The sequence below is a fragment of the Phaseolus vulgaris genome, chromosome 5, assembly GCF_051622355.1.
Source record: "Phaseolus vulgaris cultivar YP4 chromosome 5, ASM5162235v1, whole genome shotgun sequence".
NCBI classification, from domain to species: Eukaryota; Viridiplantae; Streptophyta; class Magnoliopsida; order Fabales; family Fabaceae; genus Phaseolus; species Phaseolus vulgaris.
This window is the reverse complement of record NC_143502.1, coordinates 37,242,831-37,262,500: the sequence shown is the minus strand read 5'-3', so window position 1 is coordinate 37,262,500 and position 19,670 is coordinate 37,242,831. Positions and strand designations below refer to the sequence as shown.

General features: G+C 34.1%; 2 protein-coding genes across 2 annotated transcripts; one reads left to right on the top strand and one right to left on the bottom strand.

Annotated features, from left to right (window-relative positions):
• Positions 1 to 1,549: 1,549 nt before the first annotated feature.
• On the bottom strand, positions 1,550 to 12,159 carry LOC137835598 (uncharacterized). The gene is made up of 8 exons (XM_068644185.2): positions 12,050 to 12,159; positions 10,909 to 11,496; positions 9,850 to 9,999; positions 4,408 to 4,494; positions 3,381 to 3,524; positions 3,060 to 3,233; positions 2,365 to 2,939; positions 1,550 to 2,252 (listed from the first exon to the last, which is right to left on the bottom strand). Exons 1-8 carry the CDS (start codon positions 12,060 to 12,062, stop codon positions 1,647 to 1,649), a joined length of 2,337 nt encoding a protein of 778 aa, XP_068500286.2. The 5' UTR covers positions 12,063 to 12,159; the 3' UTR covers positions 1,550 to 1,646.
• Positions 12,160 to 14,958: 2,799 nt separating this feature from the next.
• Positions 14,959 to 17,169, top strand: LOC137834517 (uncharacterized). Its single transcript, XM_068642546.2, has one exon. The coding sequence runs from the start codon at positions 14,959 to 14,961 to the stop codon at positions 16,909 to 16,911; it is 1,953 nt and encodes a 650-aa protein (XP_068498647.2). The 3' UTR covers positions 16,912 to 17,169.
• Positions 17,170 to 19,670: the final 2,501 nt, after the last annotated feature.

Sequence of the window (19,670 nt, the reverse complement as noted above, 5' to 3'; positions counted from 1 at the left end):
TCAACCTAACATTCCAAAGAAAGACTCTGCATTATTTACAGACCAAAACACATATATGCAATAATCACTCACATGATTAACAAATTCCAAAAAACCATTCTGCATTATTTATACATTAAGGCACATATATGCAATAATCACTCACAAGATTATCTATCCAAAGCAAGACTCTGCATTATTTATACACCAAAACACATATACGTAATAGATACTCAAATAAGGATTATTTATATACAATATTCGTATGTAGTGACTCTCTCTTTGTCTATATACTCAATAGTGACTGAATTCACAATAGAATCTCGATATTTGGACAACTCATACCAACATCATTTTTCTTCAAAATATTATAGCTTCAAAAAATTCCTTTTTCAGAGAAAAAAAATTATGAAAAACCTTGCATATTTACAAAAACTAAGTACACCAAAATATATACGGTTTAACAGTGTATTCCACCAAAAATCATCATACTCCAGAAAAACAAGCAAATACTAAAACACAGACAAAATGTATTACCTTTGGTCACCAATACCACCACCCAACCACTGTCAAAACAGCCACACCCACGATGACGACCAACCACCGTGAAAAGACGCGCACCCACCACCAAGACCAACCACCGTCAAAATAGCCGCACCCATGACGGCGACCAACCACTGTGAAAAGAGGCGCACCCACGACGACCACCACCAACGTTGGAAGAGAAAGCTTGAGGAGAAGGTGAAAGAGGATGTGGAGGAGAATAGGGGAAACGACAACCAACTCAAGAAGAAAATGAAAGAGGTGCAACCCCAATTTCTAACTTAATTTTACAATGTGACCAAGGGCACCCAAATGTCCTATTTTCAAAAAAAATTACTTGACCCACAACAAAAATAAAATATTATTATCTTTGCCACGTTGGCAGTTGTGTGCTGGAGCAAGGTATTTGCGGTTGTTCAACCATCATTTTTCTATATATATATATATATATATATATATATATATTATTTTTTAACTTTTTTACCATTGAGAATTTGTTTAATATATTTGTTATTAATTATATAAAAAAGTAATTAGGTAATAATTTATCTTTATTTTATGTACATAGTTCGTTCATATAGGACTTGCATGTGTGTGGTGGTGGTACAATTTTCTTTTTCAAATCATTAAATGTGGTCATTTTTTGAAAATTAATCGTTTATCATAACACTGACACAATTTTACAAGTTTTAATAAGAAGTTGTGTTAAGGTGACACAATTTTTTATATAATTTTTTTAAAATGAAGTCGTATCACGATAGTAAGACTTTATTTAAGAAAAAAATATTAAAATCATGACACATCGAGACGATTTCATATTGATATGTTAAAAATCATATTATATTGATACCACTTCTTTAGCAAATTTGAATCAAATACTTTTGTTGTGTTCTTGTTCCTTGATCTATTGTTGTGTTCTTGTTCCTTGATCTATTATGCCAATATAACTTATGCGTTGTAATGTTTATTGGACCTCTAGCTGGTTGAATATTAAAAAGTTTGATATGAGATTTTATATATATAAGGGTTAAGAAGATCTCTGAAGTGTCTCTTTTATTTTATTTATTTTTTGATGGTAAAAATAAGTCTTAAAAGCATGTGTGGGAAGAAAAAGAAAAAGCCCTCTAGAATTGGCTGATGGTAATACTTGGTTGTGGGACCTTCTTGAAAATGGCTTTAAGCAGATCAACATAGAGAGGAAACTGCAACACTGCATAGAAAGTGACAGGCAAACAAGTGGCAATGTAGACAGGGAACAAGATGTTCTTGTACTTGTCCTTGAGCACAAAGAAATGTGCAGCACAGAAGGAAACCAACATGGAAGAAATGGAGACGAAGAGAGAGCTGAGGCCGAAGAGGAGCTTCAAGGGCAAGCTCATCCGGAAGTCCTGGGCCTGTTTCCGGGAGGTCAAGATGGCCAGGAACATTATCAGGGCGGTCACTGAGAAGCAGAGGCCGATCAGGGATGCGATGGCGAAGGCGTCGAAAGCCGGCTGCCCTTCTAGCTCCGGCTTTCCATTATCAGTGCCTCCGGGGACGGAGCTGGAGGTGGCAAAGGAGACGCCGGCGATTAGTGCAGCCACAACGGAGCAGGAGTTGGAGGTTTCCTTCAGCCACTCCGAGCTCTCCTTCAACAGGTCTTTGTGCTTTTGCTTGAAGATTTCTCCGCCGGTTTTTTCGTCCTTGTTAGTTCTGAATGTGAAATGTTCCGGCACTAGGGCTCTCACGTACTGCATCAATGCATGCATGCATGATCATGCAAATTAATCATACATTCGTGTGTGTGTGTTGCATGTTCAAAGGTTGACTTGGATAATATTATGAACGTGAAAGCATGCATACCTGATACCACTTGATATCCCACATCATTTGCATGGCAACACCAGCAATTTGCCAAGTCCTTTCAGTGTTGGTAGTTGTACCTGCAGCTAAATGCAACACAGTGTTTTCTCTATTATCCACTTCCAAAATTAAGCTATCGAACAGTTCCTTATCCAAATTCTTCTTCAACACCTCAACAACATTGGTTTGCCTGTTCTTCACTGCCACAAGCAACACGTTTTCGTTGTTGGATGTTGTTTCATGCACAGCACTCGGTATTTTGGATTGAAGTTCAAACACAATCTCCACAATGCCGTTTTTTGCAGCAGTCAAAAATGCAGTCTCCTTCTTGTCAACATGGTGTTCCCCAAGTTTGTATTTGATGTTCTTCATTGCCACAACCAGCAGGTTTTCCTTTTCAGGGTTGGTATTGTCATTGAGGGCAGTTGGTACTTTGTTTTGAAGCTCATTCACAAGGTCGACTATGCCAGCTTTTGCTACCGACACAAATGTTGTTTCCTTCTCCTCATTTTTTGTTGCAGATTCTGTTCTAGTATTCTCTTGTTGACTCTGCCCTGAGCTAGCAACACCCACCACTGCAGATATGCACAGAAAGGAGGAAGATAGGACCAAATATTTAGATAATAATACAAATAACGAACATGGATTTGTAAAATTATAAAGTTTGGTAATAAAGTGAAGTGATTATGGCTTACTTTGCAACTGTTGTCGGGTGGGTTGGACCAAGTCGTTGTGCCCTGTGTCAAGTTTCATGAATGGTCGACCCCCAGAAATTCCCATGTAGGACTCATGAGGTCTTTTCATAAAAATATTCAAGAGCTGACGACCCCATTTGTGTTTTTGCCTTATCTTCTTTATTGCTTTCAAGTCTTCAAAGTTATGTATATGCATGGAGAAGAGTAATCATTTGTGATAAATAATCCAACTAGGTTATGTTCACTACTTAACTACTATAATATTTTATATTGTAGTAAGATTTTTGTGAATTTTATGTAAAAGTTCATCAATCAACATACCTTGTGCAGTGACACCCAATCCTGAAAGGCTAAGGCATTTGAATGCAAATCGAACTGAACTCTTTACAAACCGAACAGAAGTGGCATACTTTTCTTCCACAAAAATTTGTGCTTTCTTGCCTTCATTTTCTAAATGTATATTCACTGAAATAATAATAATACAACTCAATCAATGACTAAATGTGATATATATCCAAAATTAAAACACCTAAGTTAAGTTAATGGAACACTAAGAAATGTCACAACCTTTATACATAAAACAGAAAAGATATCTAACAAAAAACCAACTAAATAGAAAACTACCAATCATTCTATCAGTTGTTTATCCATGCATGTTTTAAACCTAAAAAACCTATGAATATATGTCTTTTGGATGTAGCAAGAAAAAAGGCAGAATAGGTTGGCATGCAGGCAAGGCAACAACTGGTTAGGGACAAAATTCTGTTTTGTCAAGTTTATACAGAGAATCACACTATTTTTTTTTTCTTCTGAATTGTACCTCTTAGCCTAAGAAAGGGAAGGATTCTGTTTTCTTTGTTGCAGGCAAATGAAGAAGAATGTAGTAGTTGTGCATAATTATGATGCTAAGGTAATAGGAAGAATGTGGAGAATAATCAAGAAAATCTTAGCTTAGTTAGCAGATGGATTATGCAGAACAGAGAAGAGTAACAAGGAAGTGAAGACGAATTAATTAATTTGCTGACTCGTGGTTCATACAAAAGAAAATAATATAGTTAACCAAATGCATAAAAAAATTAAAATGATAATAACATAGCCAATTAAATACCGATGAAAGGTGTTGGAAAATGAAGGAACCAATTTGTTATTCATTTATGAATATATATATATATATATATATATATATATATATATATATATATTGAAATAAATATGTAATTAATAGTCGTAAGATCATAAAAGTGGAGAAAATTGAAAGCAACGGTGAATTTGACTTGCATGCGTTAATGAGTTAAAGTTAATTAATTAACGAGTATTATAACATTTTAAATATTAATCAAAAGTTTACCTTTGAGTTCATGGTCCTCAGACTTTTCAACTTTCTCCATGTACGATTTTATAGCTTTCTCAGCATCTAGAGGTTCTACAAGAATACCTTTGACATGGAAAATAATAGAAATAGTATTAAAAGTGTGTTTTGGTGGGTTTGATAAATAACATAGATCAATTAAATGTAATTTTGGTCTTCCAAAATATAAGTTTTATAGGGTTGTATTTTTTTCTCACTCAGTTAAATGTTTGATTTTCTAGTTTACATTAATATGGATATGATTTTCATCATCTAAGTTTTATTTTATTTTATTTGTTAAGTATATATTTATTTTTAAAATTTCGCAAATTTACTTTTCATGTAAGCTTTTATATATAAAATAATTTAAAAAATATTTTCAAAATGGCTATTTAGGTTAATTAATTAATAATATGTTATGGTTTCACATTATCTAGTTAGAGAATTCAAGCTTTTGAAACCCAATTTGGTGCACCATGAGGTCTTTTTTAGGTTAGTTTTTATAGTGGAAGATGATAACCTTGGTTGGATGAATTTAGTTCTTATTTTCATGAGAGAAGTTATATATCCAGGTGAAAGGAGAGGAACAAATACACATTCTGATAATGTTAGAGAGGTGGAGAGATTTAATGATTTTATTGAAATAGTGGAATTAGTAGATATCTCAATTTCTAGTCAATTGATGATAAAGATAATGAAATGTTGGTGGCAATAATAGAGAAGCAGTTTGGAATTGTAAAAATAGTAAGAGTTTGGGCCTGGGTTACTACAATTTTGGTTTCATTAATTTTTTTGGGAGGAAATTAAAAAAGAGGTGGTGAATGCAGTTCAAAATTCTGCAAGTTCCATTGGAGTGAATGCTTCTTTTTTTAACTCTTATTCCTAAATCAGCTTGTTCTCAGTTCTTACATGTTTATCAACCTATTTCGCTAGTAGGTAATGTATATAAGATAGTTTTAAAGATTTTATCCCTTAAACTGGTAAAGGTGTTGTACAAAATAATTGATCATAGACATTCAGTGTTCCTAGAGGGGAGGGGAAAGGGGTTTGTTAGACAGTATGCAAACTGCAAATGAGACTTTGGAGGAGAGGAGATTAAGAGAAAAAATAAAAGTAGTGTATGTTTAAAGGTAGATTACGAAAAAGCTTATTACTTGATTCAATGATACTTTATATATTTAAGGTTTAAGACAATGTGCATTCTATGAAGAATAGGTTTCTGCGCAAAGGGATGGGCTTGATAAAAAAATGTTTAGAATCCTCTACATTGTTAGTGTTGGTAAATGTAAGCACAACCGTTGAACTTAAATCTAAAAAAGGTTTTAAGACAAGGTGTTCCTCTCACACCTTTTGTGTATATTATTGTGACAGATGGATTAGTTGGAGTTGTTAGATAGGTTGTTAAAAATAATCTTCTCCATAGTATTCAAGTGGGGGGTAAAGAGGTAAATTTGAGCATGTTACAATATAATGATGACATTTTTTTTTTGTAAGGCTACAATCCAAAACATGTTTGTTTTAAAATCTATTCTCAAATGTTTTGAGCTAGTTTCCAAGTTAAAAGTAAATTATTTAAAAAGTAAAATAGGAGGTACACATATAATAACTAGTTTAATTTACAATTATGATGAAATTCTTAATTGTGATATTATGAGTATCCTTTTTTCATATCGGGACATGATGATGGAGAGAATCATAGAAAAAACTCGTTTTGGGATGGGTTAGTGGCTAAGATTAAGAGAAATTCCTATCTTTTGCAAGAAGAATTTGTTTGCTAAAATTTGTGGTTACATCTCTTCCTCTCTTTTATATGTCTCTCTTTAAAATGCCTACGGGGATAATATCTACTATTAACAAAATTCAAAGACAATTTTTATGGGGATGAGGGAGGGAGGATAAGAAAATAGTGTGAGTATCATGGGTGAAGGTGTGCAAATTAAAGGAAGATGGGGTATAGGAGTTAGGGATTTAAGAACATTTAATTTAGTATTATTACGAAAGTGAATTTGGAGGTTGAGAAGTGAAAAGGGGAAATTCTGGAAAGAATTATTAGACTCAAAATGTGGAGGTTGGAAGGAATTGAAAAACACAAGGCATCTTAAATCAAAGTCATTATCGTGGAGAGACATTAGGAAAATATCATTTTTGAAGGATTGGGGAAATAGCTTTGTTGGAAATCCCACATCGACTAGAGATAAGGACATTTCATAATATATAAATGGGTGCAAACCTCACCCCCATGAGCCGGTTTTATGGGGTTGAGTTAGGCTTAAAGTCCACTTCTTAACATAACCTGCATCGGCTTCTATTGATAATCATGAGAAATTCTCTTCTACTGGAAGTATTCCTTTCACAGATATTCAAGCCTACAAAAGATTGATTGGAAGACTTATGTATCTCACTAATACCCGACCTGACATAACATTTTCTGTGCAACAACTTTCTCAGTTTCTTGCTAAGCCTACAATTGTTCACTATAATGCAGCGATTAGAATTCTCAGATATATCAAAGGGGATCCAAGTCTTGGTCTATTTTTCTCTTCCACTACTTCTGTTCATCTCAAAGCCTTTTGTGATAGTGATTGGGGCACCAGCAGTGATTCAAGACAATCAGTGACTGGTTTTAGTGTGTATCTTGGGAATTCTCTCATATCTTGGAAATCAAAGAAGCAAGGAACAATATCAAAGAGTTCTTGTGAAGCTGAATACAGGGCAATGGCCACTGTTACATGTGAAATTCAATGGCTAACTTATCTTCTTCAAGATTTCAAAGTTCCTTTTGAGCAACCATCTCTTTTATACTGTGACAATGACTCAGCAAGATACATTGCAGCAAATCCAGTATTTCACGAGCGTACAAAACATATATAAATAGATTGTCACGTGGTCAGAGAAAAATTAAAGAAGAGTCTCATCCATTTGCTTCCCATTTCCACCACAGAGCAACTGGCTGATATTTATACCAAAGCTTTAAGTCCTCAATCTTTTAAGAATATTTGTTCCAAGCTGGGTCTCATCAATATTTTCTCTCTAGCTTGTGGCGGGGTATTAAAGGATATAGATACCAGAGTTACAGAATGATCCTAATATTAATTGGGAGTCTTTTCTAATTATCAGTTGTTTCTCTTCATAGAAAAGAATAATTGGGTGTCTTTTCTAATTATCAGTTATTTCTCTTTATAGAAGGGAATAACCTTTATTTTATCTTTGTGTGTTATGATTCTAGTATTTAATATTGATTATTTCCTTCTTTAGTTAAACCCTAGAATGAGTGTACTACTTGTATATATTCAGACCATTTGTTTTGATTTGAATAATAAGAAAGAAGAGATATTCATTCTCATATCCTTTGTCTTCAGTTTACTCTTTTGTTCATTTCTGTTCCCTTTTGTTCATCTCTAATCTATTTTAACATGGTATCAGAGCCATTTCGAGCCTATCCTAGCGAGTATTTGTTGGGTTTATCAGTCCACCCGCTATCGGGTCGTTATCGGACCACCCATAACATATATCTCCACGCACGAGTTGGTAGCCTCGGCGTGAGGGGGTGTGTTGGAAACCCCACATCAACTAGAGATAAGGACATTTCATAATATATAAATGGGTGCAAACCTCACTCCCATGAACCGGTTTTATGGGGTTGAGTTAGGCTTAAAGCCCACTTCTTAACAAGCTTTGAAGAAAATATTGTATGGAGAATAGGGGATGAAAAATCTATAAGGATTTGGGAGGACATGGGTAGGAAACACCCCTCTTAAAGAGAAATGGCCAAGACTTTACGCTATCTCTTGTTGTAAGAAGGCAACATTATTTTACGTAAGGAGTTGGCAAAATGATATGTGGAAGTGGTCTTTGGAATGGAGAAGGAGGAGGTTTGAATGAGAAACATAAGAAATATATCTTTTGATGCAAGAGTTAGATAACATAACATTGAACATGGAAGGGGAAGATAAATGATTGTGGAAAAAAGATGCGGCACAAGTCTTTACAGTCAAATATTCTTACAATGCTTTATTTAATGATGTCCTTGGAGATGAAAGTGAACTTTATGAAAACTTCTGGATGATAAAAGCTCTTCCCTCAGCATAGTTTCTAGCATGGAGAATGATAAAAAATAGAGTGGCCATAAAAAATATTTTGAGTAGAATAGTGTTGGAAAATATTTTGTGTGTCATGTGTGATGAGAAAGAGAAGATTATTACTCATTTGTTCCTACACTGCAACATTACTAAAATAGTTTGGAATTTGTGTTGATGAGAAAGAGAAGATTATTACTCATTTGTTCCTACACTGCAACATTACTAAAATAGTTTGGTGTTATATCTGGATTGACGAGGTAATTGTGCTACACTCTGATCCAAAATAATATTTAAGACAATTTAATATTCTAAGATTAAATAAGGCTGGAAATAAAGTCTGGGGATATACGTGGATCGTCATAATAGGAAAAATTTGGAAACAAAGGAATAGTATATTGTTCAAGAATGCAACAGTTGATCCTTTGGAAATTTTTGTGTTAACCTAAGTAAAAACTTGGTCATGGACAACAGGTAAAGAGAGTACAACTTATTTTGCTTATTCTGATTTGTGTATTAACCTTATAACTTTCTTAAAGTCTATAAAGAAGCAATAAGCGTTAAAATGGATTTGACATGGTAATTTTGTTTTAATCTTTATCTACTCCGGAACTAGTAGTCTTTTTGTTTTGTAGGAACAATGGTTGTGAAAGATCACAAGTACTTTTGTTGACAAAGAATCTTTAATTGTTGTCACATAAGCTTATTTTATTCAAGGGACACAACTTTTCATCTTGTCCAATTCTCATTGTACTAGTGACATATCAATCATTATCTTTCACAACAACAACACTCTAAACTTTTGACACTATTTTTGCGACTGGAATCATAATTTCAGGAAATCCTTTTTTTTATTTTTTATTTTGGTTCACTATAAGAAAATCATTGATTAAAAACTAATTTTAGAAAAAAAATAATAATTAGTTGTTATATTGACTAAATTAGAGACCATTTAACAATAATAGAAAATAATTCAGAAACTATTTTTTTAATCTCTAAATGGTCTCTAATTTGGTCATTATAACAACTAATTATTTTTTGTCTCTAAAATTAGTTTTTATTTAATGATTTTCTTGTAGTGATTGTTGCTAGTGTTTGTAGTACAAATAATAAAGTGAGCATTAAAAGTTGAAGGACTATAAGAAAAATTAATTTATTGGTGAACATTAAGAAAAATACGATTTTTTGATCAAATTTGTAAACACAATTCAGTGAAAAAAAAGAGTGAGGATTTTATGTAAAATAAAATCAGCTAGCCATTAATTAAGAATTTCACTTTTTAAAGGATGTATTTTAATTAGAATTGTATACAACATAAAATTATAAGTATTAATTATAAAGCTTAATTATGATATTAATGACTTACCATAATATAGAATTTGCTTCCACCATGGGAGATTGCTTCCACTCTTGAACGCTGAAGGTTTGCAAGCAAGAACTTTGAGAGGTGTGGCTCCATCTTTGTTTCTTGTGGTCACAAGTTGAGGATAACAATGACTTATTATAATTGCCAAATCTATATATCAATCACACATACAAATCATTAACAATAATTTTTTTTGATCCAATCAAACTGAATCTTCTCAAATTAATTTGTTGTAAAATTCTTTCTATTGCATATATGTAGTTATTTTTTAATTTAAAATAGTGATATGAGAAAGTAATTTATTCTATTGGTCATTCAAATCATGTTTAGGTCCTATTTTTTTAGCATCTAAATAAACTACGTCTACAACATAATATTATTTTCAAATTTTACTTCTAGAAAAAAAAATGAAAGGTATGAATTGCATATGCATAACATTAAAAATGTTTAAATGAAATATTCAATTGTATAATGATATAAGAGAAATATATTTTTTTCGATATAAATAATATATAAATTATTATTATTACAAGAAAATAACAATTTAATCACCGATTTTAGTGATTGAAAAATAATGGTCACAAATCGTGATTGAAATAGCCACCAATTGAAATGAGTCTCAAACTTGTGATCGAAACAACGACTAAATGAATTTTTAGTAATATTAGTGTATTTAGCGATTGAAAATGGAAGTGTCACAAAATTTGGTCGCTAGATCCGTAACTATATTGAAAAAAATAAAAATAGTTTTTTCCACTGTCAAAATATAAAAAAAAGATGAAAGTGACAAACATCGGTAATTATACTAAAAAAATAAAAGTAAAATTTTTTACATCCAATTTAACAATCAAATTGTTTAACATTTCTTTTATAGATACTATAGGCTAAATGATTTTTCAAAATTAAAAGTGACAAAATGTTATTAGAGATTTCATATTGGTGAATTTCAAATGAGTAAAACAATATTGATTAAGAAGGTTATAAAGTGAAAAGCTTTGAAGATATATGTAGATTAATGGAAGTAGATAGATATGAAGATGGAATTAAAAGCTTGCTTACCCAAGAATTCTCTCCAAATGGCATAGTGAAGGATGGTGTCTTCATTATAGTTCCAAAGTAGAACATCTAAATCTTTGGAAACATTGTGAAAGTACACAAAGGCCTTTATTTGGCATGTGAGCACAGCCCTGAAAATAGGTGTTTCACCCTTGTTGTTCCTATCCCTAATCAAATCCTTCCTTTCACCATTTTCCCCTATGATGCACTTACACATGCCAATGAACCCTCTTGAGGCTGCAAGATGCAAAGGAGTGTCCCCTCTCTCATTGGTGGATCTCAGTGCACTGTCAGCACTCACCACTTCCCTCCCTTCATGGCTCAAGATTGCTCCAACAAGAATGTTAACCAGCTCCACTTTCCCATCATTCACTGCCACATGCAGTGCAGTGCCTCTGCTTTCGTTGATTCCGATTTTGTGGTACTCTCTGTCGTTTCTATATGCAGATATAACGTACTCCCATCTTCCTTCCAACACACACCCTCTGAACAGTGAGATCTGATCCCCACTCGTAACTTCTGTTCCTTCAATTATTGTTGATGATTCTTGAGGAACTAATCTTGGTGATGAAACTGATCTTGGTGATGATTCTAGAGATACAAAGAGTGTAAATCTTGGTGAGAATGGTATCAGAATCACATTAGTGGATTATTCACATTACATATTGAAATCAGGAAACAGTGAATATGAAGTTTTTACCTCAAACATTAAAGAATAGTTAAGTTGATCAATACATATAGAGAAAAAACTGCAGAATTATAATATCTTAATCTGAATTGAATGTGCATGCAGGTAGGATCACTTTATATGGTTTGCTCCTATTCCATGAAGATTTCTCTGCTGTTTTTATTCCTTGGATTATCAACATTAATCAATCAGAAATAACAATCTTCCAAACAACTTCAACATAAACAAATAATTAACAAGACAGTGAAAAAAAAAAAACTAGTATCAAACATAGTAACCTAATATCATGCAGAATTTGGAAACATTATTAGAAGTATAGTTTATGAATGTTTCCATCTGCAATCTATATAAATTGGTATCAAACATAGTAACCTAATATCATGCAGAATTTGGAAACATTATAAGAAGTATAGTTTATGAATGTTTTCATCTACAATCTATATAAATTGGACTCACCATGTGTACTCATTCTTCTAGGTTGTAATGAGGAAGGATTATGGATGATGTGAAATGGGAGCTAGCTAGCTAGGTGTAAGATACTATAGGAGGAACTCAAACCTTCTTTTATAACACCAAAGCCCCACTTCTAATTCACGTGTGTTTTCTAGTGAATTATATATTTTTTTCTAGAGAATATTATTCACTTTCAAACTATTTTTTTAAATTTTATTTTACTATTTATTAAACTATATATTGACTTTGTTATATATACCATTGCCACTTTCCACCTCATAAAAATTTCTAGTTTGCCTTTATGATACATAATTTTCTATTTCCCAATAATTTGACAACTCATGAAAGGAACCAATGAGTTGGGGTTGAAGAAATATTCTTGCAGCACAATGCATATATTAAAACACAAGTTTGAGGAAAAACAAAAGGATGATACTGATGGCCTTTTGATTTTTGTTTTGGCATTAACCAAATATTAGGCTTGGTATCGATCATGTGATGAGTCCTTTCCTTCAAAGTAGGCTATATTGAAGTGATGCTCTGATTTTGTCCAGAATTTAAGAGATGAAGACTTTTTGTTAACAGAAGTTATTTACACAATATTTCTAAAATGAGTAAAGTATAATGCTTCACTTCACCAAGAAGACTCAAAGGGTGTATAAAAATATTCATAAATGGAATAAGTAAATATGTTTGTTTATTTGAAGATAGGGCTTTGATAGGTATATTTACCTGCAAAGTTTGATGGGTACATGTGTACAGGAGTAAAATAGTACTCAACTTTAGAAAACTTCCTTTTTTTTTCACATTTCATAGGTATAACTTTTTTCAATAGGCATGTTAGAAATTAACCATTATAAGGAAGGAATTAACACCTTTTTTCAGGGCAGAAAAAAACTTTCAATTTTTAGTGGTTGCTGCATAATGCAGCAGTGTATTCCGGCAGGGTCTGTATTTTGTGGGACCAGCTGGTGAATTGAAGTAGAATGGAGGAGCATAAGCAGTGGTGGTTTTTTAGAGCAGCTGCTGCAGATCTGAACCCTATTTACAGTAGTTGGTGAGAATTCGGAAAATTGGAACATTATTTTCATCTTGTTTTTGAAACGCCCAAGACGAAAACCCTTCCAAAATTCGATTCTAAGAGGCTAATTTTTGGGGGTGGTTTTGCTTCTTTTTTTTTCTGGGTGGTGGAGAAGAGTGGAAGAATCCGATGTGGTTGGTGGCCGGAATTTGGTTCTGGGGAGCCAAATTCGAATCTCCGTTTTGTGCTTTTTGAGTTTGAAAACCCCACTAGAATTTGGTTCCTTGGTGGACGAATTGCACCAGGGGGTTGGGGAGTGGGGAAGAAGATGAAAAAAATATAGAGATAAATAACAAGTAAAATAAAAATAACAATGAAAGAAAATTAAATAAGAAGTAAGTTATAGTTTGTAACTTGGAAACTATTAAAATAAGCTACCTTATCAAATAATTTTATATTAATAAACTAGTCAAATAAAATAATAACTAGTTTATAGACTTTTTTAAACACATTATAAGTAAACTATTTTAATATTTTGTGCTTATAAACATGTTAATATAGTAATTACATAAGTTAATAGTTGATTTATTGAAGTTTTTAAAATACTTATAAACTAAGTTGAGGAACCATCATCACTCTTGGGAAGCTTAACAGAACATGCACATTTAATGTTTTTATTTTTTGACCAATTTTTTTTTTTTTTTATATGTTTGAATCAACCATAAATGCACATCTCATGTTTAGTTTACATATATGTGTTCCAGTTAAAGATAATTTAAACATTATTTTAAATTTTTGGACACATCTTTAAGAATATAAAACTGTAGATAAAAGCAAAAAAGTTTGAATTAATTTCTAAATATGATATACCTTATATTGGGAAGTTGTGGGTTAGATGTTTGTCGGACAAAAAATCTCTTTAACTAGTTTTCACAAAAGTTTTATTATTTTATTTTGGACAGAATTTTTTTTCTTTTTTATTGAAAGAGTAATTTTATTTAGAATTTTCTTATAAGAGGGAAATGAAACTTATCAAATATTGTTGGAGATCCCACATCGACTAGAGATTAGAGCCTTTCATTGTATAAGTGGGTGCAAACCTCAACCCTATGAGCCAGTTTTATGGGGTTGAGTTAGGCTTAAACTCCACTTCGTAATATGGTATCAGAGTCATTTCGAGCCTATCCTAGCGAGTGTTTGTGTTGGGCCTATCGGGTGATCCCACATCAACTAGAGAAATTGTGTTGATCACATGTTCTGGTTTGGATACATAGGAGGATTTGTCGTAGGTCTCCATAGTAACGATTAATCGACATGCTTAAAATATATCAAAATCAAAAGATGATTTATGAGATTAAATTATAGAAATAGGTGATACGTTCTTAATCATAATTTATATGTTAATCTAATCTTGATTCAACAATTTATATATTAATCTAATCTCGATTCAACCGTAGTAAGATTCATCCAGAACATATAACTAAACACAACTTTTAAAAAAAAATATACGATATAACTACAACTTCTATACAAATGAAATAATAATAAAAATTTAAAATTGTGTATTTAAAATAGGATGTTCATATGTCGACATCATGAACAATATACACTTAATAAATAGATAAATTAATAAGTTTATTTTATTTTTTAATTTAAAATATTATTATAATAGTTTGTAATTATATGAATGTTACTTTTTGAGTCACAACAAAATATTTTCCTTTAAAATATAATTACTGTAAATAAATAAAAAGTTGTTGAAAGTCTCTATATTAAACAACTATACTTTCTTCTTGTTAAACAAAGTCATGTGTTCAGTTTTCAGGACTTGTTGCATTTTCACATTCCATTGAACAATTTAGCTCTATAGTTTTTGAATTTAATTTTGATTATGGATGAATCATTGTCAAGCATCATGGAAGTGAGGGAAGATTTCATGGTTTCACCAATTGGTGACAGTAAACCAGCTTTGACATCTGCCTATTTTCCAAAACCCCTTGCAAAGTCCCTTGAAGGACCATTTTCCAAGGTCCTTTCAACTTCTATGACTATGCCACTGCCACCTGTTTTTGAACCAAAGGAGTGGTCTTTGGTTATCCATTTCAGCTGGTGGCGCCACCTAAACAGGAAATGGGTTGAATGGGTGAATGCCCTTAGAGACAGATATGAATCAGTGTGGAAGAAAGTTGGCATCTTTGAAGCCATCATGAGTACAAAGTGTTCCCTAGTGAAAGATCGGAACTTGTGCATTGCTGTTGCTGAGAAGTGGTGTCCTGAGACAAATACCATTTTGTTTCCATGGGGTGAGGCAACAATCACCTTAGAGGATGTGATGGTGTTGGGGGGTTACCCTGTTGTTGGTGATCCTATCTTCACCACACTTCAAAGCCAGGAAATGAGAGAAGTGGAGGAAAAACTGATTCTTGCAAGAAAGGAACCTTGGAAGAAGAATAAAGGTAAAGCTTACTTATCAGTATGGATTGATAGTTTTGGTAATAGTGGGAGTGAAATAGAGCATGAAGCATTCCTAGCAGCTTGGTTATCAATGGTTGGTTTATCTCCCAAAGGCTACGTTAGTAAACTTGCTTTCCCTATTGCCATTAATCTTGCTAGAGGGAACCCCGTTGCTTTGGGGCCACCAGTTTTGGCCTGCATATATCAGGATTTGACTCTGTTAAAGAAAACAATAGTTGGGTTGGCAAAAAGACTATTACTTGGTGATAACTTGGAATTGGAGGTAACACTTCAGTCTCCCTTTTATTTGGTGCAAATTTGGGTGTGGGAGAGGTTCAAGAATTTGCAACCACAGCCGAGCTTTATCAACCCTGAAAACCCTTGGTTGTATAGGTGGCACAAGGTTAAGCCCTTGAAAATTGACAATGCGAGATTGGCACTAGACTCGGCTATGGATCATTTTCGATGGCGCCCTTATGTTCAATATGCTGGTAGGTTCAAGGTGTTTTATCCAGAAAATGAAACTTTGGTACCATTAGGGAAGGATTTGGATAAAGAACTAGTCTCTTTTGTTACATGCTTGAGAGTTTCTGTGCTTGTTGGATTTGATTCTACTGTAAAGAAATACATGCCACATAGAGTTGCTATGCAATTTGGAATGGATCAAGATGTTCCAGGTTGTGTGCCTAGATTTCATGGGAGTAAGGAGTTTGCTTGGAAAAATTACTGCAGGCCCATATCTGACACTAAGTTGTATTTTCCTGCTAGGCTTTTTGAGGGAGATGTTACCACACGTTATGCAAAGTGGTGGAAGCAATCAGTATTACTGAATCAACATGATTTTGTGAAGCATATTGTGAAGTCAAAGAGAAGTCCAAGGTCACTTCATAAAAATGGTAATGATGCTGATGTTCCTCCCGGTTTTCATCCCAAACTTGGTGCCACTATGTATTCTGGAAAATCTGGTGATAATGCTTCTGGTTTTCTTCTTAAATGCTTGAAAACTGTTCCTTCTGGAAATTCTGCTCAAGATGATTTCAAAGATAATGAAAATATTGATGCTGAATTTCCAACAAGATGTAAGAATTTGTCCGACCAAAGTTCTTCAGCCTCTACTGCAGATTACGAAAATGCTAAAAGGATATCACCACCGGCAAAACTGGTTGGAAAAGATACTGTTGAACCATTGATTTTGAAGGAAGATATTGAAGATGCAAATGGAAGCAAAGAAGCAAGGCTGTCTAGTGAGAGAGTAAGCCTATCTGCGACTCAAGGGGAAAGCTATAATAATTGTGTGTCTGGATTGAATGTAAAAGATCTTGAAGAGAGAATCAAAAGACTGGAGACAGTGGTTAAAAAATTAAAGACAGAAAAATGTGGTCACTCTTGAAAATTTAGCTGATCAAATGTTATGGCACAAGAGAAGGCAAAGATCATGATGATGAAACATCAATGAGCAGCTCAATAACAAAGAGCAGGCCCAAAAGACAAAACACCAAGTCTAAGTATTTTGATGATTATGATTGTACCGTGAAAGGCAAAAGAAAGTAATGGTTGAGAATCTGAATTGGAACAAAGGGTAGAGTAGTATTTTTCCAAGTTGTTAGGATTCCATAGATTGGTTTTTCTGTTGAGGCATATCTCTTTTTTTTTTCTCTGTTTTGCTGAGTGGTAGTTGCTGTTTTGTTTTGGTTATATGTATGGAAACTTTGACAGTAATGATAGGAGAGAATTATCCAGTATTTCATTATCTTTTGGAGGAAGCCTAACCTGTAAAATAGGCATTGCAATTTGGTGCTTTCATTGAGAGACAAACACCAAGAGACGCCATGGTTGCGTCAAAGAGTGATGAAAAAATAGATTCTATTATGCAATTATCAGAGAGCTAGAAAACCTTCCAAGAAGCAATGAATATTCGCATGACCAATTTGGAAACTCAGATGACACTTCAGATTGGAGCCCGAGAAACCGCAACGAGCAATTTCATTCGTCATTCTTTCACTCGAACGTCCTTGAAACTGGATATGCCCCGTTTTGATGGGTCTGAACCATTAGCATGGATTTTCAAAACCAAGTAGTTCTTTGACTACCACCGCACTCCAGAGGACCAAAGGCTTCAATTGGTTTTTTTTTCCCGGGAAGGAGCAGCTCTCGCTTGGTTCCAGTGGATGTATGACAACAACCTAATCTCAACTTGGCAAAATTTTCTAGATACCTTAGAGGTTCGTTTCACACCATCACATTATGAAGACCCAAAAGGAGCCCTCTTCAAACTATGCTAAACCTCAATCATGCGGGAATATCATAATCAGTTTGAATCGCTGGCAAATCGTATCGTGGGACTACCTCCTCCCTTCTTTCTCAATTGCTTCGTTTGAGATCTTAAGCTGGAAATTCAAAGAAAGGTGTAGGTTTTTCGACCGATATCTCTATCGCAAGTCATGAGCTTAGCAAAACTAAGAGAAATTTTTAGAAGCTTCCACGCCCAATCGTTTCGTTCATCCTTCTCTCTCCATTGCGAAAACCCCGATGTTCGTGAATACCCTTTCTCCCAACACACAAACAGCGGTACCTTCTTTTCAAAAAAACCAAATCACACCCTAATCTGCTTGCCATAAAACGATTGTCCCCATCGGAGCTCCAAAGTTGTCGTGAAAAGAACCTGTGTTATTACTGTGATGAACGCTATCGACCAGGTCACAAATTCAAGCGGGAGTTCATGTTGTTGATAGCGGAACCCAATGAACCCAAAACGAACAAGATTGATTTGAACAACCTCCTTCATATAAAAGACCCAACGCCTAATGAATCTAAGCCGACTGACCTGTAATTTCGTAGAACCAATTTACATATAAAATCAATTTACATGCATTGATGGGCCATGTTAACGGTTCTCCAGTTGCGACACTAATAGACAGTGGGAGCACCCATAACTTCATCCAAGATCGCACAACCAAATTCTTGGGTCTTTAAGTTGCCCTGGCTTAAAATTTTTAGGTCTTGGTGGGTAATGGAGAAGAGCTATCATGTTCATATGTTTGCAAGCAGGTGCCACTACAGTTGGGTCCTCACACATTTCCTGTGGATCTGTATACGTTGCCAGTGAGTGGGGCCGAGATCGTATTGGGAGTACAATGGTTGACAACGTTGGGACCGGTGTTGACTGACTATGAACAATTGACAATGAAGTTCATTAAAAGAAGGGAAATTAGTTGTACTCAAGGGCCAACACCGAACAACACCTTAAGAAGCCACTATACATCAAATCAAGAGGATGATCGCTACCAATGGCATAGCAGAATATTTCAGGTTACAGTTGCTTCCTGCCATAGAAGAGCTCCCCAAACCTTCACCGAGACCGGAAATTGAGGGAATACTGAGTAGATACACCCAATTATTTGAGGAACCACGGGGCCTTCCTCCTATTCGGGCGACTGATCATCACATTAGACCCTACAGATATCCACATTTTCAGAAACATGAGATTGAGTGTCAGATCAAAGAAATGATGGCTGAAGGAATTATACAATGAAGTAACAATGCCTTCTCATCTTCAGTGTTGTTAGTACAAAAGAAAGATGGATCATGGCAGTGTTGTGTTGATTATAGGGCTCTCAACGATTACTATAAAAGATCGGTTTCCCATCCCATCAATTGAAGAGTTGATTGACGAACTCCATGGCACACATTGGTTTTCAAAAATGGATTTACGCTCCGTGTACCATCAGATAATGCTAAACATAGGTGACACTCCAAAAACTGCTTTTCGCACACATGAAGGTTATTATGAAATTTTAGTGATGCCCTTTGGATTGTGTAATGCACCTACTTCATTTAAGTCAACTATGAATATATTGTTTCAACCTTATTTGCGTAAGTTTGTTATAGTGTTCTTTGATGACATACTAGTGTATAGTAAGTCATTAGAAGACTATATATCTCATTTGGATATTGTTATTCAGTGCCTTGTGACTAATCAATTTTTCCCAGGAATAAGTGCTTGTTTTCCCAGGAATCAATAGAGTACTTGGGCCATATAATATCCAAAGATAGTGTTGGCCCAGATCTTGAGAAAATTCGTGCAATGATTGCTTGGCCGACACCTGCCACCATTAAGCAATTGCGCGGATTTTTGGGGTTGACGGGGTT